The sequence below is a fragment of the Takifugu flavidus genome, chromosome 17, assembly GCF_003711565.1.
Source record: "Takifugu flavidus isolate HTHZ2018 chromosome 17, ASM371156v2, whole genome shotgun sequence".
In the NCBI taxonomy this organism is placed as follows: Eukaryota; Metazoa; Chordata; class Actinopteri; order Tetraodontiformes; family Tetraodontidae; genus Takifugu; species Takifugu flavidus.
This window is the reverse complement of record NC_079536.1, coordinates 11,071,206-11,094,917: the sequence shown is the minus strand read 5'-3', so window position 1 is coordinate 11,094,917 and position 23,712 is coordinate 11,071,206. Positions and strand designations below refer to the sequence as shown.

Here is a 23,712-nt window from a genome sequence, read left to right as displayed (position 1 = left end):
AATTGTACAAGAAAGCTGAATATCAAATACATATTTTCAAATTTTGACACATGTAAAGAGATTCATGCTGTGTTTGACAAATGCCAGTTGTTTCCCTTGACAGTTTTAGCTTAAGATCATCGATGGGATGCGCATTCAACACTAGTTTTATAAAAGACTGCGTGTTGCAGCACCCGTCACTGGTTGACGTTAGTCAACCTAATCGAATCTTACGTTTCTTTACAGCCTAGGACAATCGCGCTTTATCACAGTGTGGGTGGCTCTGAAAAGAGCCGTTTGGTGCCCGCTCGCCCAGCAAGGCCACACTTATTTGGCCTTCTCGGTCTTCTTGGGCAGCAGGACTGCCTGGATGTTGGGCAACACGCCGCCCTGAGCGATCGTCACTCCTCCCAGCAGCTTGTTCAGCTCCTCGTCGTTGCGCACAGCCAGCTGCAGGTGGCGGGGGATGATACGAGTCTTCTTGTTGTCGCGGGCAGCGTTTCCAGCCAACTCCAGGATCTCAGCCGTCAGATACTCCAGCACAGCGGCCAGGTACACAGGAGCGCCGGCGCCAACGCGCTCAGCATAGTTGCCCTTGCGGAGCAGCCTGTGAACACGGCCCACTGGGAACTGGAGCCCGGCCCGAGAAGAGCGAGTCTTGGCCTTAGCTCGGGCTTTGCCGCCGGTTTTTCCTCGACCACTCATCTTTATGTACTTATCAAAATCACGCGAGTCGTTGAAACGGTGACCTGACTTGCTACGCTCTCTATTTATAGATCACGAGCGGATCCGCTCAGCCTGCCCGACCAATCCGAGACAAAGCCGCTCGCTCCGAACTTTGGCGGACTTTTAAAACGACAGCATCCACCAATAAGGAGCGGCACTTCGCCTGGTGGGTCGCTGCCTGCTCGGGACTGAGCGCCACGACCATCCTTCAACCAATCGCGACTCCGGGTGCGAAGCTGCGTCATCGTTGGGCCAGCTGCTCCGTACCTTTAAGAGCGGCGCCTTCGTAGTAGTTTGTGTAATTTTGTCCTTTCGGCTCGTGAGAGGGTGAAACGCAGAAATGGCAAGAACCAAGCAGACCGCCCGTAAATCCACCGGAGGAAAAGCTCCCAGGAAGCAGCTGGCCACCAAGGCTGCCAGGAAGAGCGCCCCGGCCACCGGCGGAGTGAAGAAGCCTCACCGTTACAGGCCTGGGACCGTGGCTCTCAGGGAGATCCGTCGCTACCAGAAATCCACCGAGCTGCTCATCCGCAAGCTGCCCTTCCAGCGCCTGGTGAGGGAGATCGCTCAGGACTTCAAGACCGATCTGCGCTTCCAGAGCTCGGCTGTCATGGCTCTGCAGGAGGCTAGCGAGGCCTACCTGGTGGGTCTCTTCGAGGACACCAACCTGTGCGCCATCCACGCCAAGAGGGTCACCATCATGCCCAAAGACATCCAGCTGGCCCGTCGTATCCGCGGAGAGAGAGCTTAAACTGGCCGCTCACACACATTAACAAAGGCTCTTTTAAGAGCCACATCAACTCTTTTAAATGAGATTGTTCCTAGAACTGAAACTTGAAATGCTGAAGTAAAAATCACTGTTGCAGTTCTTGGTACAGACATTAAATGTTTACTGTACATAAATACATCTATTTTAAAGATCATGGTTAATTTATTATTCATTGTGCTCATTCGTCCAGCAATTTATTTGGAAATAAGTCTTAGGCAGCAAATTTCCTTCCTATGACTCAAAATATACAATTTTATTTACAAATAGGAAAATCAGCAGTTTTTTTCTGTCATGTCCCAATAAATGGACTGGACAACTGTTGTTTGGTGATAAATCCAGATGTATGACACACTGAAGGTAAATTATGTCTGTTTTTGAAAAAGCAACAGGACAGCCAACTCAGATTTTATGGTGGGGGTTGTATGTTTGATATAATATAGGTTAAATACCCATAAGAACTTCAAATAAGCAAGAATGGAGTAATATAGAAATGAACTGGGTTTTGGTAATGTCAACCTGCAACAGAAGAATTCGGTAGTTTATAGTTACACTTTTTGTTTTCTCACAATTTCTGCATAAACTCAGTTTGTTTCTTATCACTAACTGGATATACAGAAATTACTGTAAATTAAAGCCTTGAAGGAACAGGATTGCTCAAAGAACAATGCAATATCGAGGTGACTTTTATTAGATGCAACTGACACTTTGAACACACAGTACCAGTGAAAAGCAGACAGATGGTGATTAACATATACATTGACAGAAACTGAATTTAATCATGTCACAGCAGCCTTGCAATAACTTTTTTTTTTTTTTTTTTTGGTTTTTATGCTTGATTTTTTTAAAAAGGGTATTGTGTTAAACTGCATGAACTAAGTGCTAAGTTTGCAACTCTGTTTATTTCATCTATAAAAGGCAAAGTAATATTGCTTGGCATTGAAGCAAAAAGTAATGGGCCTATGCATTCTTTACCTGTATCATAATCTTTTATTTAATTTGGAAGGCCTATAAGGTGAGCAGAAAGTGGATCACACAGCAGGCACATAATGTTCCACGCTTTCCAAATTTAAAGCTCAAGAACTGTACTGCAAAAGAAAAACTGAGCATGTGCACTAATTCCAAATGTCAAAACAGCAATGAAGCATGACAGCGTAGCTTTCGGTATGTCTCAGCTGCCCCCATCACAAAAGTGTAAACACTGAATCTGCTTGGAGAGTATACAAGAAAGTTTGGTACCTTTAGATTTCTGATGCACGCTTCCATATGCTACATTATCTGGCACCCTTCAACCGAACCACTGATCTAGCATCACTTGATCAAACTCTTGGTTGATGTGTTAGTATGTATATATGCTTGAGCTCCAGCAGCTTTTGGGTGTAAAACAATTGTGTCATCCTCTCTTGACTGTTGCTTGGCAAAGTTAACAAAAACCTATAATGGCATAGAAATAAATGTATCAACAGAATGTCTGGTCAAAGGTGGTGTCTGCAATGCAGGAAAAAAAAAGTGATTGCACTCATTTACCTGATCGAGAGTGGTCTGCGACACAGAGTAGTCCTCTATGTTGAGCTTATCTTTGTTAGCAAGAACCATTTGAAAGATCCTTGCCAAGGAGGAGGAAGAGATCTTGTACTGCAGGGTGTTGTAGTGTTTTTCTCTCTGGATGCAGCCAGGAAAGGTGCTCTCCATGAATGCTTCAGCAGGATTCAAGTCTGGGGCGCAGTTGGGCTTAGCTGCCCTGATCTTCATAGTCAACATGTATCCATCCCCAAACCTACAGTATGTTTGTTTTGCAACGGATGAAGCAAAGATAAAATTGTGGAATGGCACAGAATGATTATTTGATACTCGTTGTTTGAGGTAAACATAAATGGAGTTTAACATTAGATAACAGTGTATTGAATTAAAGGACTAACTTGTATTTGAGGTGTTGGATTGTTCCCAAACACTTGAATGATCCATTAACCATTATGGCTAAGCGGGTGCACAGCGCTTCACATTCCTCCATGCTGCAAGGGCAATCCTCAATTAAACATGTAGGCAATGAACCTGTTGTCAAAACACTATCCAGGGTAAGATACCTGTGTGAGGTCAGGACTACAGCTCGTCTGTCCTGAATAACACTCATGATGGAGTTCCACAGGAAGCGTCTGGAGAGAGGGTCCATGCCCGTAGTGGGCTCATCCTAACATACAGTAGTAAAAATGAACAAATATCACCACACAGAAACAAACATCCGTGTGGTGGTGGGATCACCACCCTGAACCTCTAAGGCGCCAAGTGTCTGCCTCACCAGCAGCACCAGAACAGGGCAACCAATCATGGCGATGGCTGTGGAGAGCTTTCTTCTATTGCCTCCACTGTAGGTCCCAGCACTCTGATTTGCATCTTGAGAAAGACCCAGCTTCTGGATGGCCCACTCTGCAACCTAAAGAGGAGCCGGTGGACCCCTGATATTATACTGCAGCAAACTCAGAGAGAATATTTCTATACAAGTCATGAATATCTAAATACACCACATGATGCACAATAAGCATTTTACATGGAACCTAAAATTGCTAAAAAGTATAACCATCATTTCTTTCATCTTTTGGAGTTTTTCTGGCACGTCCACATGTTCTTAAAATTCTCAAATGCTTCAAAGAATGCATCAAAACCAACTTTAACCATTTTAAAGTCGCTTTACTATTTTATGTTGTCTAATTCTGCATCTCACCCTGCTGATCTCAGCTTCTGGAACTCCCCGAAGGCGAGCATAGAGGTGCAAGTGTTCTCTACCAGTCAGCAGCTCATCAATGGCATCAAACTGTGGGCAGTATCCCATGTTTTGGTGCACATCCAATATGTTGGTCAAAACACTGGAAATGGGTAAAAATGCTTTTATGCTTATTTATGGTCTCACAAAATGTATATCAAATCGTGTATTCAACACTTCCTGCAGCATTTCATGAAATACTCCAATGCTAACCAATGACCAGCAACTGAGGCTTCTCCTGTGGTGACATCAATATCTCCAGTCAACATCTTGATTGTGGTGGTCTTCCCTGCACCATTAACTCCCAAAAGACCAAAGCACTGCAGACCAGAAGGAATGAATGATACAATAATGAATTAATGAACGAAGAGACACAGTTAAATTCTGAGGTAAATTGTATCAGCTTAACGTGACAAACCTCTCCGGAAGAAACTCCAAGACAGATTCGGTTGACTGCAGGAATGATTGTTCCTTTGTAAGTCTAGCAATGAAAAACATTTGGATTTAAACAACCCACCATTTCGGAGTGTTTTATTTTTTTTACCTGGTTTTAATTGTTGGTCATGTTGTGAAAAGAAAAATGCTTTACCTTTGACAGATCTCGAATTTGAAGAATGTCATTTGTTCTTTCATTCTTACAGATTCGAGCTCTCTCTCCTGCCACATCTGCATCTTCGTCCAAAACAGGGGGCTTTGGACAATCAGACACCCTTACAATACACAGCCAATGAGATAACTGTTAAGTATCTTCCCTTTCATCCGGTTCAATATTTGCTAGACATACCAGTGATCCAAGAAAAATCGATACTGGAAGAGAATAGTAAGAATAAAATAGAGAAATCCTTCAATGGTCATGCAGAATAGATTCTTTCCAATGAAATTCCAGTTGTAAGGATCGAGCCTGTAGTCTTCACCTAAGAACATATAAAGTAGTAAAGAGCACATAATAATTCTGCAAATATATGTAGTTTTGTATTTACCAAAGTGGGCATAGATATCAGTCACAGCCTGGTTCATAGCCATATCTATGAGGCCTCTACCCAGGCAGTAATGGGGGAAGATGAGCAGCACAGTCTTTAGGAGCTGATTGAGTTTGTGTAGAGCCTGGACACAAAGCAGCCATGTGATATGGATGATTATTCTCGTCACTATTGTGGTCATTATTTTCCCCTGTGCTCTTACTGTGGTGTTCTCAAAAAGGTCCAGGATAAAAGTGAGGGCACTGCTGTTCAGGCCAATGAAGAGGTTGATGCAAGACAAAGAGACATATGCTGTGCTGGGAATGCTGAATAAATATGACATGGGGTACATCATGGGGGTCACAGACCAGCTAAAAAGGGTCAGATAAAAAATAAAAGTTAGCAAAAATTAGCCAGAGTGGCAAAGAGGAGATGCTACAAAACGCAAATAAAGATGCTGGAATAGTTTTACACTTGAATATAAACTCTATATATACATGGTTTCATATATGTTGTGAAATTCATAACATCTCCAAATACTAAAAATTACCCATAAAGCATGAGCAAGGCAATTAATGGTTGCAGGTTGGCCGCTGAAGTATAGCATTTCTTATCAAAGAAAATGAAAATTTCCACCACCATTGCAACACCGATGGAGTAATTCACCTGGAGGACGAGGAGAGGACAAGATAAAGCAAGGAGGAGAAAATACAGACAACTATCAGTCAATTTAGCCTTGGATACACTTCCTAAAATGAAGTCTGGCCACAGTACCATGTCCCAGAGGAAGTTGGCCATCCAGTAGACCAAAGGGCTGACACCACTGACAAACTGCAGATGCTTTGCCTGTGTGACCCTCTCCTGGATCAAATAAAGGACAAAACTGGCTGGAATGAAGGACATTGCAAAGATGACACAGATGGCCACCACTGCGTCCACTGAGGTAGTGAGGCTGGGGAGAGGACAGAGGGAAACACCTGTCCAGATCAGCAAAGACTGTTATGACCTCTGCCACGCTCCTTTTGACACATTTACACATCACTCACACAGTGATCTCAGAGAGCTGTTTTTTGGTGAGGTTCAGGGGATGGTTGATCACAGTGATTCCATATTCAGCCAGGTTGGCACCTTTGGGCAGGTGTGCACGAAGAATGGCATTATTAGCCACATTCATGAAAGACGCCATGGCATGCCAGCCCTTATTGTTGTACCACACCTGTGGAAATGTTGCACAGTGACTCTAAACTGAAACATGGGCATGATATATGTACATATGCATGATTAGGACAAAACATTTAGTCATCCAAGGCTTTATCAAACGCACCTTCACATTGTTTTGAGTCTCCATGTACCTGAGGAAAGTCTCTATGTCCTCCAGGGTTTTTCTGGAGTGTTTGCCCTGGGAGCACAAATGTCAAGCCTTATTACATAATCAGTATGGAAATACATCACAAGAATAGGAAGGTAATAAGTGCACATCAGTTTTGTCTCCGTACTCCAGTGACGTTGAACAATCGCCCCATCTGGGTGGCAACATCCTTGATGGTCTGAGGCTGCAGCTCTAAAACTGGAAGCTGCCCCCCCACTGATATACCTCCATATCTGTACAAAACAGAGAAAGCAATGCAGACATTTTAAAAGGGTAACGCCACCTGGACATTCCCATCTATTAAAATACATATGAACAACTTTGTCACAGCTCCATTCCCCCAGTTCCCTCCTGTCCCTCTGCCCCAGTAATTTTCCACTCTACCTGCCCCTGCTCCACTCTACCTGCCCCTGCTCCACTCTCCCTGCCCCTGCTCCACTCTCCCTGTCTCTGCTCCACTCTACCTGCCCCTGCTCCACTCTACCTGCCCCTGCTCCACTCTACCTGCCAGCCACTCCCGCCCCATCAGCTCAATGCCACTCACCTGCAAGCACAGCTGCAGCTTATTCCCAACCAGCCCTGCTTATAAGCCTCCCCTGCACTCTCACTCTTTGCCAGATTGTTCTTCAGCATTTCCATACAAGACTCTCCAGCACTTCTTACCTGCATGACCGCCTGTTGCCAAATCTGTTTGTCTCTGACCTGCCTGCCTGACCTGCCTACCTCCTGGTAAACTCACCAGCCTTCTGTCACTGACCACGACTTCTGCCTCAGTGTTTCTGGTTCCTGTCTGCTCACCTGGTCCTGACTTCTCTGCCTGGTCCTGACTTTCCTGCTGCTCATCCCCAGTCTGCTCTGCTGCATCGTCGGCCTCATCTCCTGTAAGCCCCTCTCTGTCACTCCTGCCCACTGTAAACGGAACTGTACGGTTCCAAGGGTATCAGCTCAACCCAATCCCCGAGCCTGAAACCCATAGACTTTGTGTGGGCCCTGAGCCTGAAGAACAGACTGTTTCCTTGTCTGCCTGAGTTCCTGTTTGCCCGTGTACTAATAAAAGGTCATTACCAACGGTCCCAGCTTTCCAGAGTACTGCTTTTGGGTTCCAATTGCACCCATCACAAACTTTATTTGATTCTATAGTAACTCATTTTAACAAATATTTCAATCAAATCATTGAAATTACCTTTGCTCATTCACCCAATATTTGCTCTTCAAGCTGTAACGAGAAAATTCCATGTGCACTAAGTAAAAACATACGATATCTTTGGTATAGTAAATAGATATCTTATGAATTCCATCTAAGATCATAACTGACCAAAAGATTGTTTACCTGGTTCTGATGAGGCTTGGGTAAGTCTTCACCAAGTAGTCTGAGATGTTCCTGCCCGTTAGATCCATTAGAACATCTCCAGTTGATTGTATTCTCTAACACACAAAATGAGAGCAATTGGTGCCTTTCAGATGGTCGATGATGCATGTATTGATTCCTGTAAAGTCATTAATCTTTAACTATTAATTGGAGTGTGTGTGTGTGTGTGTGTGTGTGCGTGTGTATATATATATATATATATATATATATATATATATATATATATATATATATATATATATATATAATATGATTAGTTTAGATTGTGATCACTGTACATGAAAACCACCTACCTGTGGAGGCGGCAGGCCTCCAGCTCCCTCAGGACATACAGGCAGCATAGTGAGCTTCCTGGGTGTGCTGCACTGACAGTCAGGAGATGGTCGGAGGGAATTCCACTCTTGGTCAGCCAGCATGTCTATCAGCTCAGGGTTGACCAGGGGCATTTCCCACTCAGTGGTGATGTTGTTACAAGGGAAATTTCTATCAGTGGGGTAAAAAAAAAAGAAGTGCTGTAATATAAAAAGAAACCAAATATAGTATAGATGTGTGAAAGAGGCTCACTCTAGAGGTTCCTCCACCATGCAGCGAGTCCCAAAACCAGGCTTGTTCAACAACACTTCACCAAAGTATCTCATCTGAGCATCTGAGGGATGCTCATTACTGCAGAGGACATCAGAATAAAATGAATACAATATCCAGTGCTGGAGGTGAACCTTTATTTGTTGGACCTACCTGAAGAACGTGTACTGTCTCCCATACATCCAGGGACTGAGGGTCAGACTTGGATACTCTCCAAATGGTGGAACAATCAGAGTGAACGTCAGAGCAAGAAAAACAAAGCTAGCCGGCAACACAATCTGCACAGACAGAGACGTAAAATGTACTTTGTAAACAAGGAAATACAACAGCCATGCTTAATATCACAAGTTAAACTATTCAAAATTCCTAGAGTTTTGATTTTACATTATCAAATCGACTTAAAAAATGCTGCAGTAATCATTACTGGTGCTGCGTTGAATTATTTCTGCAGTCACATTACCTGGGCAACGAAGTCTTTGTAGGACCGCGTTGTATGATGCAACCTTTTGACCAATAGAGCAAAGAACTGTTTAAAGATCAGACGCAGGCCCCTGACCTGGTAGGATCCCCGGCCAGTACTACCATCCATGTTGTTACACAGGCCCTGGCCATTGTTGTGCACAGCCCCATCAGACTCTGGAAAATAAAGCTCCAGTCTGAGTACTGCAACCTCCTCATTTAGCATCATTATTTGATTAAAAGGCCAAACAAGCAAGCCAAGCGCCTCAGTCATCTGTGAAAAAGCGTTTGCAGAAGCAATTGTTCAACTAGCCTTTAGCTTCTAAAAGCTGTTGGAAACAACACCTTGTTAACTATAATGTGAGCAATATGTTGCTGATAACAAAGCCAGTCAAAGCCAAAGCTGAAAACTTTAACTGTTGTCAGGAAAGACTGGAGAAGTTACATTTTCAAGAATTTTATTAAAAAAGGCTTTACAATTTAGCAAATGCACTCCTGTAAAGTCTGTAAAATTCATGACTCCCTAAAAAGAATTCCACTGTCAGTTTTAATGTCGTTGAGATATTTTTTTTCTTTCGATCCGTCATTTCCTGGGATTTTTTTTGTAATGCAGCATTATGTGTGCTGAACAAAGGGTGGATGAGGCGAGCACAGGTCCTGGCAACAGAGGCCTGACAACCATTGTTCCCAGTGAAGGAAGTGTATTTCTAAGCAAGCCATTTTCTCAGATATCCTTAAGGTTTGTTTAGAATCTTGGATCTGGAAACCTGTAATCCCAATAATGTCTTTCCCACAACGGAAAATGATCAGAAAATGAATGTCACCTTTTGGTGGATCCATGTCTATTGCAACTCTGTTCAACCAAGAGAGACTATTACGAGAAATCTGTTGCAATGATTTCTTGTCTGAGAAGGTCAAAGGATTGAAACAAAGAATATATTTTACAAGAGTCAAAGAAGCAACAAGACAAACAATTATGCCACATTAACAAACACGTTACCTTGATCACATTTCCTGTTGGTTGCATTCCCATCAGCAGTGACCTTTAGAAAGATCTACAAACAAGATAATGGATATTCTTACTATGGACATGCCATAAAATACGGAATGGTTTAATTTCCTCTCCAGGCTTTGCTTTTCCTATTGCTCTTCATTCCACATACCTCCTCCAGTGACGTGTCTGACACACCAAAACTGCTGAGACCGATGTCCACCAGGGTCTCCTCCAGTTCCCTAAAGAGGCTGGCGTACGCTCTGGGCTGGAAGTTGCGGCTGGGGAGCAAATAGGTCAACTCCTGACCAATAGCTTCTATGAGGCGAGCCTGTGGCACATGATGATGGATCAGAGCTGTGATGTTCTCCAGGTTACCTGGAAGAAAGGATGATGTTCCTTTATTCCTCCATCCCTTTCTTCCTATGTGGCCAGACAGGAGTTGGATGGATAGTAGTAACAACAGTGTAACAATTATATAATGTATCAAACCTTATGCCAGATATCAATCACACCATCACCATTAATCATTGTGGGGTTTTAAAAAGTCACGAGCAGAAGTCAAACATCATTGAAGGGAAGTGCTAACGGGTATGTGGAGATTTTTAGAATGCAGGTAAATATGAATCAAGATGGTGTTTTTACCATCCAGCTGTCTGTCTGCAGTCTGACTCTCCTGGCTTGATTTAAATTTGGAACATTTGGAACATTTACAGGAGCACTCATCCGTGTGGTCACAGCTGGTCTATAGGACGCAATGTAAGAAACAATTATTAGAAAAATGAAAAAAAACTACCAAAGTAAAAGTACAATATATAAAATATCATCTACAAAGCATCATCTACACACACACACACACACACACACACACACACACACACACACACACACCCTGTTTTAGGATTTTCAATCTTTCTAGGCTCATCCAGGTCTCTACATAAAGTCTCACCTTTGGGATTTCATGTTTAATTCGTCGTACAAGGGTCAGATAAAATCCAGCACCAAAGCAGTTCTTGAGGAAGATGGGGGAACCGCAACAGTGGAGGCGTCCTTGAGAGATGATGGCCACCCTGTCGCTCAGCAAGTCTGCCTCATCCATGTGGTGGGTGGACAGAATGACTGTCCGCCCTACAACACAGGGAGGAAGAGGAAGAAAACCATGGGAGCTGGGATAAAACAGTTCTGCAAATCAGAATTGGATCGGTCCGAACTGAAGCAGAAGCTGTCCTGATGCCTTGTTTATTTATGCCAATACTGAATATAGTTCATTCTGGCCAGCAGGGGTCAATGTTACCTGCACGATATTTCAGCAGCAGGTCCCAGATTGAGCGCCTGGAGTACGGGTCCACTCCTGAAGTAGGCTCATCCAGAATCACCACTTTAGCCCCACCAACAAATGCTAAGGCAACTGACAGTTTCCTCTGCATGCCCCCTAGATGAAAAGATCATATACTACTGACAGTGCACACATCTTTCTGTAAATGTGTGTGTTCTTGAGTCGCAAAATACGCATGTTACTAGCAAAGTGAGGACATTTTTAGGAAGTGAGGAAATTTTAGTTGGTCCTCATAAATTCAAAGGTGTGTTTGAGGGTAAAGCCTTAGCTTAAAACATTTGGTTCAGGTTATAAATTAGGTTTGGGATAAGGTTTGTGTGAGACCTGAGAGATTCTGGATTAGTTCATCTCTCTTGTGTGGAAAGCCCAAATCCTGCAGCATGTTCTCCACCTCCTCTTCAGCCTCCGCTGTTGGGCGGCCTTTTAACAGTGAGTAGAAGAGAATATGCTCGGCAACAGTCATACTGTCAGACAGAATGGGAGGGAAGAGAAATGGAAACCCAATGAACTGATAATCTAAACACTGCAGTACTCTGCAAACTTTTTTTTTGTCAACTTTCTAATACCCTATATGGCGATGCTGGAGTTACTGGTAAATAAAATCAAGCGCAATGAAACTAAAGTTTGGTGCTTAAGTCCGAGTCATATGTAATCACATACTGCTGAAAGAGAATGTTGTGTTGAGGACACATTCCCAGAGATAGGCGAATGCTGTCCATGTCAGTGCAGATGTCTTTGCCATAGATGGTGGCTGTCCCTGAACTGGGAGGGAAAATACCAGTCAGGATGGACCTAAAAAAAAAAATAACAAAGCCCATTACTGTGTGTGTGTGTGTGTGTGTGTGTGTGTGTGTGTGTGTGTTTGTTTGTTGGGGGGGGGCACTTACATGGTGGTGGTCTTCCCAGCCCCGTTATGACCAAGAAAAGCCGTTATCTGGTTTTCATAAAAGTTGATGCTGAGGCCGTCCACAGCTGGTTTGGAGCTGCCGCCAAACACTTTGACCAGGTTCTGGATGCAGACACCCTTCACCAGGTCGACTGGCTCTGCTTCAAAGAATGACTGAGCTGCAGAAACCAGCAAAGACACATATGGATAAAATATCCCTTTGTCTATAATGGAAGGACACATTTTTCAGGCCAGGTAAAGTAAAAATTTCAGTAAGGGTATAAAACAGGTGGTCGAGGGATGAGATCATGTGATCGGAATGTCACAAGGTACTAGGGAAGCAGTTTTTGTCACTTATTAACTAAACGTGAAGCAGGACAGTCAGTACTTTGTGTGTTCATATGCCAGCAGGTTTGACACAACACAAGGGCGTTTAGTTCCCATATCCATTAATCCTTTTGCTCGGTAGAGGGAACAAAGGGATTGAAGATTCAGTGCTAGAGGTGAAATGTCACATTATTTAGATTTTAATGACTGTTTGGATTTTAACTAATGAATTATAATCAGAAAGGTGAATTTAACTAAAGAGGCTGAATTTCCAATATTAAAATGACCCATTCGAAACAAGTAACTACTGACGCCATGACAGATTGATAAACAAGCATGGTACCGGTTTCCTCAGCTTCAGCCTGGTTCTCCTTCTCCTGCCCGTCACGTTCATTCTGGTGTTCACACGATGCCATCTCTTCGGACGTTCTGGTTTTCTCCTGGTCCTGTTTTATTGGCGTCTGCCCTTGTTCTCGCTTTGCCAATTTACTAAAACCATTTGAACTCTTTTCCAGTTTGTTGTTGCCTTATGGAGAAAAGGGGGATTTATTCAGGAGAGATTAGCAGCATGACTGCTCACAAAGCTTCACTTTTAAAAGAAATGTACCTAAGGCTGGAGCAACCCTGTTGAACCAAAAACAGGGAAGGAGAGGAAAATAAAATGGCCGACCAATTCCATACTGTCCTGTGGTTTTAAAGAAAATTGCACATGAGTTTCAGTGACATGTGTAAATAGATCAGATAGAATTTCACTGTAAAGGTGGCAAAGAAACAACTTTACTACACCAACCAGGGAAGACATTGTCCAAGTACCAGGCCAGTACAGCGTACAATATGGTGTCCAGCCCCATCATGATAATGGAGGTGAGAAAAGAAAATTCATCCCCTTCTAGAGGACTGGTCTGGATGTTGTCCCACTGTAGACCCAGACCCTGCTCTTCATATCGTGAAAGATACTCAGTCCCGAACCCAAAAGCCACTTGTGAGAGGAGACTCTGGTGGAAGGAGCAATATCAAGATTGTTCTATTTATAATGCTAGCTAAGGAGCCAGACGCCGTTTTCAAGGTGTTTTCTGGTGAGGCGTTAGCTTTTAATTTGAACATCGTCACTCTTTAGAGGGAGAAACTGCTACTCACTGCCAGGATCTTCATGTCCTTGGTGATACGGTCTTGCCATGCAAAGCAGAAGATGTGTGGGAGGTAAAGGGTGAAGTAAACAATGCCGCAGCAGGCCGCAGCCAAGTTGGCCTGGTTGAAGAAGACGCTCAGGAGGAAGCATTGCATGATGGTAGCCATGGTGAAGGTCAGCAAAAAGAGAAAGAGGATGACAGCATTGCTGTAGTTCAGCACTCTTCCTCCCTAAAGGCCATTGACGAAAAACACACACACACACACACACACACATATATATATATATATATATATATATATATATATATATATATATATATATATATATATATATATATATATATATATATTACATGATTACCACAATGTATACAGGGTAGGATGAGCCTGTGCTAATTTCTAATCTTCCATTGTGTATGTACTGCTTAATGGATATCATCCACTACAGGTCAGGGCAGCTCCCGTCTTTATCAGAGACCACAGCTAACTGTTCCAGATGACTTAATTTTTTACAGAGTACATGTGTTAATTATTGACTATCCAGTGACTGTAAAGTTGTGTTCACAACTCCTGTAGCGTCATGGTTTTCACACGTATTTCATTAATGATTTATAAAGGACATTACTCAGCATTAGCGATGACTTCACTGCAAATGATCTGATCTTTGTCACTCTCTGATTTCCTTTTGGTATTGTTAATAAATGTATATATTATAAAATAGCTGACACCTTAATACAAAATTGTTTCTTTGCAAATTAAATAGCACAAGAGCAACTACCTGCCAGAATTTCCTCACCATGATGATGACAGTAAGGAGAGCAGTGCTTGTGCCCATCATGAGGAAGCAGTCAATGAACCAGGTAGACCAGATGACGCCATTGGTGACCCCAGTGGCCTTAAGGGTCTCCTTCAGGCGTAGCTCCTTCTCAAGGACAATACTCTTAACTATCATGGACACAGAGTAGACCCAGGCCAGAACCATGAAGATGGGGAAACAGCGGTTTAATGTTAGCATGAATCTGCATCCAGGATGTGGAAGAGAAAAAAGAGGAGAAAAATGTTGAGGAACTTTTTGTGCCAGACTTTTTAAGTGCAAAAATGATCAATCTATCTCTGCAACTCACAGATCATCCACGTAACAAGGGTACGGCATCTGTTGTAAATATACCCCCAGTGGCCATTCCTTTCCTGTCTGAGTCTTGATGATCCCGTGCTCGATTATGTCCTGTAGATACGCAAAGCCGCCCCAAACATAGCGGAGGTCATCCATTGGATCAGCTCTAGGGCCGGGGTCCCAATATCTGAATTCCAAGCAATCAAACATGCTTTATTATCAGTTTTACCTGTAATTACACTGAAACACTGTTTCTTCTTGACTTTGAATCAGACCTGTCTTTGACCTTATTGGTGCGCTCCACTGCATCAATGTCCATACGAATTTTGAACTTGACATGTGGCGGCACTGCGGTTGTCCAAGGGTACATGTTTACAAATATAAGGCCTGCCCAGAACTTGCTGTCCTCCAACAGGTCCAAGGCATGATGAGTTACCATGTCCTCATCGGGCAGAGCCACAAATTTATCCAGAATCACACACTGGAACAAGAGTTGGACCATGTGTTGGAACAATCACAAATATATATTCAAATGCAATAAGAACTGAAATTTCATTTTTCTTATTAATAAGAGTTTTTCATCTCCCTGTACCAATGTCAGACACTATGCACCCTTTAAATTACTTTGTAGGACACAGAAAAACCTTTAGGAATAACCAGCCAACACTGGCATTCCCAGTTGTCTTGAAAGACGTGTCCAGAGTCACAGATCTTCACTTTGTGCATCAACACTTGCAGCGATGCCTCAGCAGCAGTTGTCTCTTCCCTGCAAAGTGTGTCTAAGCCATTCACTTTCAGAAGGGCTTTGATCCAGAAGGAAAGGCTCCAAAATCACATTTAAAAGCACATTTAGCCCCCCTTGGCCCAGACTAACCCAAAAACAAACACACATTTCTTCAACGCAAACATGAACAAGCATTCAAAACATGCACATCTATGCATTTACTGATGCAGCATGTCCAACAAATGAATTCAGCCTTCCAATAACCTTAATTTACATTCACAGAGCAGCCCTCCCATGTTGTGTATAGACATGAATACCACCAACATGGAGCCAAGCAGCCATCGAGCCCACGGCCATTGTTGTCACCTCATAAAGGATGGAGGATGAAGTGACAGCTGTATCTAATTGCTCCAGTCGGTCCCACTCTCCCTGTTGCAACCAAGTGCTGTAAGCTTCAACAAAAACAAAGCGCACCAACCATCTACCCAGTGGTGCCCCAGGTGCCCGTGTCACCCCCCAGAGCAGGATGAGAGGCCTACTGCAATGGGAGGGGCCCCGTGTCACCCTCCAGTACAGTAGGCCTCTCATCCTGATTAGTCTCTGCAGAGAAAAGGGTGATTTAAACTAAAATTTGGAGGGTTGTCCTGACAGCTAGCTTGTTTTGTCCTCCATTCTCTACTTTATCAGCAGAAAACAATAGATTTATGGCAGCGAGTTTGTTTCTTTGGCTCTTACCCACCTGGGTTGAATGCCGCATACCCAGACTGGGGATTGAAATTGCCAAAAGAGAGATTATCTGAAGATCAAATCATGAGTGGCATTAAGAGGAGGGTGCTTCCAGGCAGGCAGAGCACTGAAATCAACAACGGTGAAGCCTGCTGTATAATTGGATTATGCGTTGAATAGACCTGTCCGAGAATCTAACCTTCTAGGTGAAATAAATGGTAAAAAAAAACTAAATAGAGGAAAGGTAGCAAACGTTGGCAAAAGTAGTCCTGACACCTTGTTTTTGTGTGGAAATGTGGACCCTCCTTTGTGTTGCCAGTTCAATTCCACACAGTAAATCATGCTGTTGAAAGTCCAGTCAGTTGAAGTTGAACTCCACAAAAAGAATGAAAGAAAGAAAAAAAGAAAGAAAGTGCCACACTTACCTCCCCATACTGGTTTAGCATCCGAATGACCTGGTCAGTGAGATTGAAGATATCTCGCCAATCAAAATCCGGCATGTCAGGTAGACGGTCCTCTGATGGGCCATTATGCAGGAAGTTTAGGATGTGCTTAGAGGAGAAAGGTGTCTCTTCTAGTGTCCTGTCAATGAAATCCATCACCGATGGATTTTGGATAGTGTCCTGCACAAAGGAGTGGGATTTTTTTTATTTTTAGTCTTTTCAAGAGTCGCTTTCAACAATACACTAAATGGAATAAAACACATTATTTCATGAAAACTAAACCAGCAAAGGGGAAAATTCTCGAGGGAGGAATCACTCAATGTACATGAAAAAACAAGGTAATACGAGGTTACATAACATATAACTTTCCGAGTTATTTTGCTAAAGGACAGACAGACCGACGCAAAGACAGACACCGGTTGTCACATAATATCCTTGGTGGAGATAACTATGGAAAGACCAGAACAAAATAACAAAAGCATCATTAATCATGCCGGTTGAAAAGGAAATTGTTTGCCCCTCAATGGTATGACGAAGATCCCGATCGGCTCCTGCTGCTCTTGCAGGGACTCTTTCACCTACATTTTGATTTTTTTCATTGTTAACATGTGTGACACGCTTCTGTCGCAGCAACATTTTGATTAACGTCTCTGTCCTTTTAATTGGAAGTACTAGTGTGTATCGTTTAGAGTTTCTTACTCAAACACACCATTGTGTTTCTTACCCGGATCATCTTGACTTGAATTCCATTTTGGAAAAATGCCCAGATTTGGGGTGCTACTTCCTCCCAGGCCTTCCCCATCGTTCTCAGCCTCTCCAGCTCTTCAAATGTGGTATTTGCCTGGAGACAGTACAAAACTTGTGTACAGCCATGCATGTGTTGGTGGGCACTATGGATTACCATACACAACCTACTGAATCATATCCTAAACACATTTAACACAAATGAGATAACATTGTTAAAGATTCAGAGATATAGTTTTACATGTATATTTACATGTTTCTTCATTTTCCACGAACTCAAATACACACATTGCCACAGTCCTTCTAATCACCAACTACATACCATTCCCACATTATACACTCTGTGAAAATAGGCTTTTGCAAAGACAACACACACATTCCCATACAAAGAATTCACTTGAGTTGACTCAGATAAGCGGCTACTGTGAAGCAAATGTACCCTTCGCCAAATTGTCAAATATTTACTGTGATCTTATCATTGAAACTGTGGTTGTGCGGCGGTACAGTTCTTTGTGTGCCTAATACCAAAAGCTGGCTATTTTATTATTCAGTCATGTGCAGTGGGGGATGAAAGCACTCAAGAGTACACCCAATTAAACGCCTTCCTCTCGTGTGTGTCTGATTTTGGGTGACAATGAGGACAATAGAGCCGGGGGTGACAATAGAGGCCGTTGGTAACAACTGGCTGAATGCATTCAGGCTGGCCAGTGAATCCCAGTCAGGTTCCCACAAGTGAGTGCTTCCTCATTCCCCCAGGCAGTTAAAAACAGCAGGCAAAGCAAGAGAACAACCACGGAATTCCCTTAGGCGGTGTCCCTGGAGGCCGAGAATGTTAGTTCATTTATACACAATCCTGTTAACACCGGAGTCTCCGGTTCCATCCAGTTCAAACTAAAATATAATGTTTCGCTGGGCAACATGGCCAAGGAGGAGGAATTGCAATTGGGTATCAGCAATAAATTAATACAAGGACAGTGGAGTGTTATAAGAGGATAATCTGTGATTAAGCCTGTCACAATGGCTGGTACATCTCAGGTAAATCCTGTGCTGTGCCATTTATATAAGATGGCTAAAGATGACTACCTGGCTGAATCGGTCAGTGTGCAGAAAAACTAACTAAACTGCTATAACGTTCATTCCACAAGTTTTTGATTGGAACATGATTCATGTTGTGAAGATCTCATGTAAACATCATGTGACTTGGTTAACGATGATCAGTGAGACTTGGTTTCACTGATTTTGTTTGTTCTTGTCTATTTTGGTGCAATTAAGGTCCTAATCTAAGCAAAAGAGCTGAGTAAAGAGGGTCTAAATGGTTGGGCCAGAGAGGAAACACAAGTGTGCCTGATCCCTTGATTTAAGGGCAGAGCTGCACAGCTTATATAACACTGCAAAAACTGGCACCAGTCGGCGGTGTGGTAGCCACCACAACCAATCAGCTCGGTTCCTCTTTTGCAACCAAGCCATCCGTGATTGTTGCCCCCCTAAAGGGTTTGACCAACATGTGTCTACACCTACAGCTATGACATGAGCAAACTGTTTCCATAAAAAAAAGGAAGTAGCAGATGCTGTGGGCTGCTTCCCTCGCCAGCCAACGCAGGTTCTGAGACAATCGTTTACAGCAGGTCAAACGACTCACATTTTTGATGATCTGTCTGACAGCAGGTGAGTCGGGGGCATAGAGGATCTGTCCCATCAGCAGGGGCTTCACAGATTTCCACATGATTCTTGTGGCAGGGTTTAACTCCAGCCCCTCCATCAGATCATTGCAAAACAAAGCTGTCGCAGAAAAGGAAGAAAAGCATGAAACAAACAACATCGATGCTGGAAAAAAAGCTAAGAAATTCCTCCAAGTGCATTTAAAGAGGCCCTAAAAAGACATGAAATGATCAGATGGTCTCCGCTTGGCTTCATTAGTGAGTTTGATTAGTGAATTGTTTAAATTTAAGTCCTCTATGTGAAGAACATGAATCCAGTCAGCCGTCCTTCTGATATGTAAACCACTGAGTGGAATTACTGTTACAAAGAGTTTCAGCCTCAATAAGAACCCGTTTTGCGTTTAACCAAAAGATTTATCCTGGAAAAAGTGCCGGCTCTGTATATCTGCTGTCATATTAATTCACCAACATCTGGTTGACTCACTTGTGCTGTTGTCATAGCTGTAGCGGCTCCGCCCCGTTTCACTGCTGATGCCCAGGAAGGCTTTGTAGTTATTGTCCTCATACCAGTTAAAGGAGGCCACGCGGGAGAAAGCGCCTTCGGTGTAACCACACACCAGGCTGGAGGCAGCAGCCATCAGCTGCCAGAAGGTCAGATTGCTCTGGAAGAGGGGAGCCACCACCTGGAGGAACTCTTTGGAGCTGTTCCTCTGGTACAACTGTGGAGATTTGATAAAACGAGCAGCGTCGTTCATTAACTTTAGGAAAATTCCTCAAATAAATCCAAATTACGACGCTGCATCCAGAAAAGCCATTTTCCAAAGGTGAAAATAGAGCAGCTATTTCAGGCCATTTTAATTAAAACGTTCCAGAGAGGTTGGAAGCTTTCGTGAGCTTAGTCTTTTGTTTATAACATTGAGGAAAGAGCACCGTGTGTGCCTGTGTGAGCCAGTACGGCGTCGACACAAAGACGAGTGTGTTGCCAACAGGATGGAAGCTGCTCAGCTACGCTAAATGCTCCAGGGAAACACAACAAACAAGACTGTATTTCCATAGACCCAAATATAATAAGGAGCTAATATACAGGTGTTTAAAGAGGCGTCGCACGTCAGCCACCGCAACAGCATCAGTTGTTTCAAATGTTGAGCTATTTTTTGCACATTTCACCTTTTGTTCCTCAGTTTTGCTTCCGTTTTGGAACACTTCACAATAATGAGGATCATATACGTATCTGTTGTTTTTGAGGCTCAAAGGCCAGTTCTCAATTTAGCTTCGATATCCCCCCCACCGTCTGTGTTTGCGTAAAAGCTTGGGCAAGAGGAAGCAACTGTTTCCTGCCTCCTGAAAATAGCAGGCGGTGAACTTTTGAATGAAACTGGCCTGCGGGAGCCGTGACTTACCTCTTCCAGTTTGTCTGAGGTGGCAGAAATGACCTTTACCCAGAAGCGAATGTCAATGCCTTCTGAGTGATTGTCCAGAACAAGAGGAAGCTAAAACCAAGCATAAAGACACTCGTTTAACATGAATTCTGGTGGGAAAACAACTACAGCCAAGCAATCACGTAAGTGTAATTTGTTTACAAAGTCTGATTCTATATTTGCAAACTAAAATGGCTTAAACAGACGGACAGACTGAGAGTTACGCACACTTGGCCTGGTCCCATGTGATTATGCCAGGTTGAGGTCAATGCCGAGGGCAGCCATTGTTTCTGTCTGTCACACTTTGGCCTATGTTTACACTCGCTGCTCTGCCATTACTGCAGAGCACCCTGGCTCCTAGCTGAGGTAATTACTGACAGCTTAGCGAACACTCTGCAAAGCTTCACACATGGTCAGCATCACCCATACAGCAGTTATATAAAACTGGCAAAGTGCCAACTTGCTGCTGTCTGCAAATCTTCAACATATAAACAAAGTTCTTTGATGGAGCTATGCTAATGCTCCTAGCACAGGATCAGACTATTAGCCATCGCTCAGCACTCCCAGCTAACACCGACCAGCCGGAAAAGCTTGAAAAAATCCACATTGGCGTAGAATTTGTCTTCGATGATCTGCAGCCGCTGCGGCGTTAAGATGCACATGGCGTTGCGAACGGCGTAGAGTCCTCGGCTGCTGGGGAAGATGAGAAACCGCTCCAGCAGGTTCAGACTGCAGGCAATGTCCTTCAGATGAAGATGTGGAACCCCAAAGGCAAACTGGGTAAAAAATGCGTGGGCAGATGACATGCGGGGTATTTTAGTGACTTTTGTTGTCCTACTATGATGTGTGTGTGTATGTGTGTAGTGTGTGTGTGTAGTGTTTATACCTGTTCAGGCCTGATCTGAGCATTGACTAGCTGATTCACCACCGACTGTGTCAGAGGAACGTCTCTCAGCAGGAATGATGTCAGAGTCTCATCGTCCTTTAAGATGGCCTCCACCTTCACTCCCCGGCCTGAAGCACACGGTTGCTCATTAGCGTTGCGCAACTGTTCTGGCATGAACAACTAAACCACCAGGCTCCAAAATATACATTTATACATTCAAATATACATACATCAAGTTGTTCACAAAAAGACCCAATCCTGCTGTTTACTTTTATATACTGGATCTATATGCAGTATATGTGCCAGTTCTGACAGGCGCTGTCCCTTAGCTGGCTCTTAAACTTGCCTCTTGTCTGGATTAGCCTCAAGGGGGTGTTGTGACAGTTGCTTTCAAACATCTACGCTGAATAGTATCCATCTACAATCCTGATGTTTTTCTTCCAAATAAGACCATTCGCCATCCATCGGATTCAGCCCTTACATAACGTGGCTCTCAGCATGATTCACTTCTCCTCCCTGGGGTTCATGGGAACCTCTGGCGTGTGAGTCCATCTGCATACTTCTTCTTGAAAAGTGGCAGCACGGAGAGCGACCAGATGTAATCATTCGCAGGGTGGAATGTTCTCATCCTCCTTCCTTGGGCCAGAACGGCCCAACACTAACAGGGAATCGTTGGCGTGGTTTGACTCGAACCTGTGATTTAGCGGGTTCTCATGCAGAGAGGGAGGAACAGGGATGATTTGCTTTTCTACCAAATTACCAACACGCTAGAGGTGAAAGTAAGCAGATTAGTTTACAGGCCTTTCTTCAACCCCGTGTGACGTAATCTTGTTAGTCAGACCGATGGGAAAATGTCTGACAGCTGATGCGATGCAGATCTTGAACCAGTGAGCAGTAACCTTTTTATGTTTTTTCCATATTGGTCATTTTTTTGTGTTGACGTTGGAGTACATTACATGATCATGCAAAATCCTTAGTATAGCAGAAAAAGAGGAACTAATTTTTTATTTTATTTTTTAGAAAATATAGCATTTAGGCTGCAATTAAGACCATCTTAGGATGGGAAATTGATTATATGATTAGTGAGCCACCAAATCCTGGATCACTGACCTGAGACCATTTCAGGGCGGGTGCGCAGGGTGTCCATGAAGTTGCTCATGGAGTTCAGCTCCTTCCAGAGACGACCGACATGCTGAAACTCTGGGTCACTCAGAAGAAGCTCTTGGACATCCCAGTATAACTTAGACAAACTAGAAACCACAAGTTTCAGAGTGAAAACTCAAATATGATGATGAGAGCACAGGTACAATACAGTTAATAAAACAGTTAAAGCCGTCTCCACCTCTAACTCATTATGCTTACATGGAGTTGTTGTAGTTGGACACAAGACCGGGAGATTCTCCACGGGTGGAGTATTGAAAACAAGGGTTGTTGGCATTGCAGAAGATTCCTTGGAGCCAAGGTAGGACGCCAGTGGAGGGCATGGCCTTGTTAGGGAAGTGGCCTGAGGGGAGAGAGACGCTGTTGCCGTCAGGACATTTATGAATACGTACAGATGTGGATTGAGACATTTCCGTTGTCGGGTCCTCACATTCGTGCTGGCGGTACAGAGGGTTGACCCTCCGCAGCCACACCAGTCCCATGAACAGCAGAACGGGCCACATGATCTCCATGAAGAAACGACCCTGCCGCAATGACATTTTATATAAATTCCATGGGATTCCCTGACATTTCCATTTGGCATCTTCTTTAATATGAATTTGGAACCGTCTTAAAAAAATATAGAGGTCTGGGCTCACTGGGAATTGTGTGATTCTGTGTGGAATCTCACCCGCTGTCTCCTGCGGATGGTCCAGTTCTTCCACAGCAGGAGGCTGACCTGTTGCCCTGACCCCATGCCTTCTCCTTCCCCCACCCACAGGGGCGAGCACCAGCCGGTCGACCTGTGTTCAGCCGCTCATTACACTTAGAAAACTCTAGAGGATCGTTTCATTCCCAACACTTAAAAAAAAGCTTGCGAGAGTTCTGCCGCATAGTGAAGAATCTGAAAGGGTTCAAGTCATTTAGCATAACAATCCTCAATATCCTCAAAACCACCATCATATCATCAATTATATCAGTCGTACGCATCACTCACCTCACAGGAATGTGGCTAAATATCCAATAAATGCAACATAACTCCACATACTGGACGTGCTGTGTGCTCCCCGAGGTTACAGCTAGAACCTTGTGAATAGTTAAGCAGATTGGTTTAATCCCTTCCCTGCAAACACTCCTGTTCCCTCGTAGACGCACAGATGACCCATCCATGTCGGCCTCATTCGAGCAGCACTCAGCGCCACAAATCTCTGGTCACAAACA

General features: G+C 43.6%; 3 protein-coding genes across 5 annotated transcripts; 1 reads left to right on the top strand and 2 right to left on the bottom strand.

The window, feature by feature from the left end:
• Positions 1-303: 303 nt before the first annotated feature.
• Positions 304-725, bottom strand: LOC130513523 (histone H2A). The gene has a single exon (XM_057012306.1). It carries the CDS (start codon positions 682-684, stop codon positions 307-309), a length of 378 nt encoding a protein of 125 aa, XP_056868286.1. The 5' UTR covers positions 685-725; the 3' UTR covers positions 304-306.
• LOC130513513 (histone H3) lies at positions 699-2,939 on the top strand. Its single transcript, XM_057012296.1, has one exon. It carries the CDS (start codon positions 1,046-1,048, stop codon positions 1,454-1,456), a length of 411 nt encoding a protein of 136 aa, XP_056868276.1. The 5' UTR covers positions 699-1,045; the 3' UTR covers positions 1,457-2,939.
• Positions 2,142-23,640, bottom strand: LOC130513404 (retinal-specific phospholipid-transporting ATPase ABCA4-like). Of its 3 annotated transcripts, none has more exons than XM_057012112.1 (51): positions 23,489-23,640; positions 23,183-23,395; positions 22,943-23,036; positions 22,714-22,855; positions 22,462-22,601; positions 21,352-21,479; positions 21,044-21,241; positions 20,448-20,537; positions 19,532-19,766; positions 19,029-19,168; positions 17,370-17,486; positions 16,628-16,825; positions 15,028-15,233; positions 14,763-14,939; positions 14,435-14,657; positions 13,645-13,866; positions 13,298-13,502; positions 13,115-13,192; positions 12,851-13,033; positions 12,182-12,359; positions 11,955-12,086; positions 11,619-11,758; positions 11,253-11,390; positions 10,908-11,086; positions 10,604-10,703; positions 10,131-10,336; positions 9,968-10,022; positions 9,792-9,872; positions 8,969-9,144; positions 8,662-8,786; positions 8,491-8,589; positions 8,220-8,409; positions 7,888-7,982; positions 7,741-7,773; positions 6,685-6,790; positions 6,513-6,587; positions 6,235-6,404; positions 5,963-6,140; positions 5,739-5,854; positions 5,412-5,559; positions 5,210-5,333; positions 5,014-5,143; positions 4,819-4,939; positions 4,648-4,710; positions 4,443-4,549; positions 4,191-4,332; positions 3,768-3,902; positions 3,556-3,659; positions 3,391-3,483; positions 2,999-3,248; positions 2,142-2,905 (listed from the first exon to the last, which is right to left on the bottom strand). In XM_057012112.1, exons 2-51 carry the CDS (start codon positions 23,246-23,248, stop codon positions 2,783-2,785), a joined length of 6,954 nt encoding a protein of 2,317 aa, XP_056868092.1. In that variant the 5' UTR covers positions 23,249-23,395; positions 23,489-23,640; the 3' UTR covers positions 2,142-2,782. The 3 variants fall into 3 exon arrangements, with proteins under 3 accessions (XP_056868092.1, XP_056868090.1, XP_056868091.1); XM_057012110.1 differs by having other exon boundaries at positions 23,183-23,294; positions 23,489-23,583; XM_057012111.1 differs by lacking the exon at positions 9,792-9,872 and having other exon boundaries at positions 23,183-23,294; positions 23,489-23,583.
• Between the last annotated feature and the right edge of the window lie 72 nt (positions 23,641-23,712).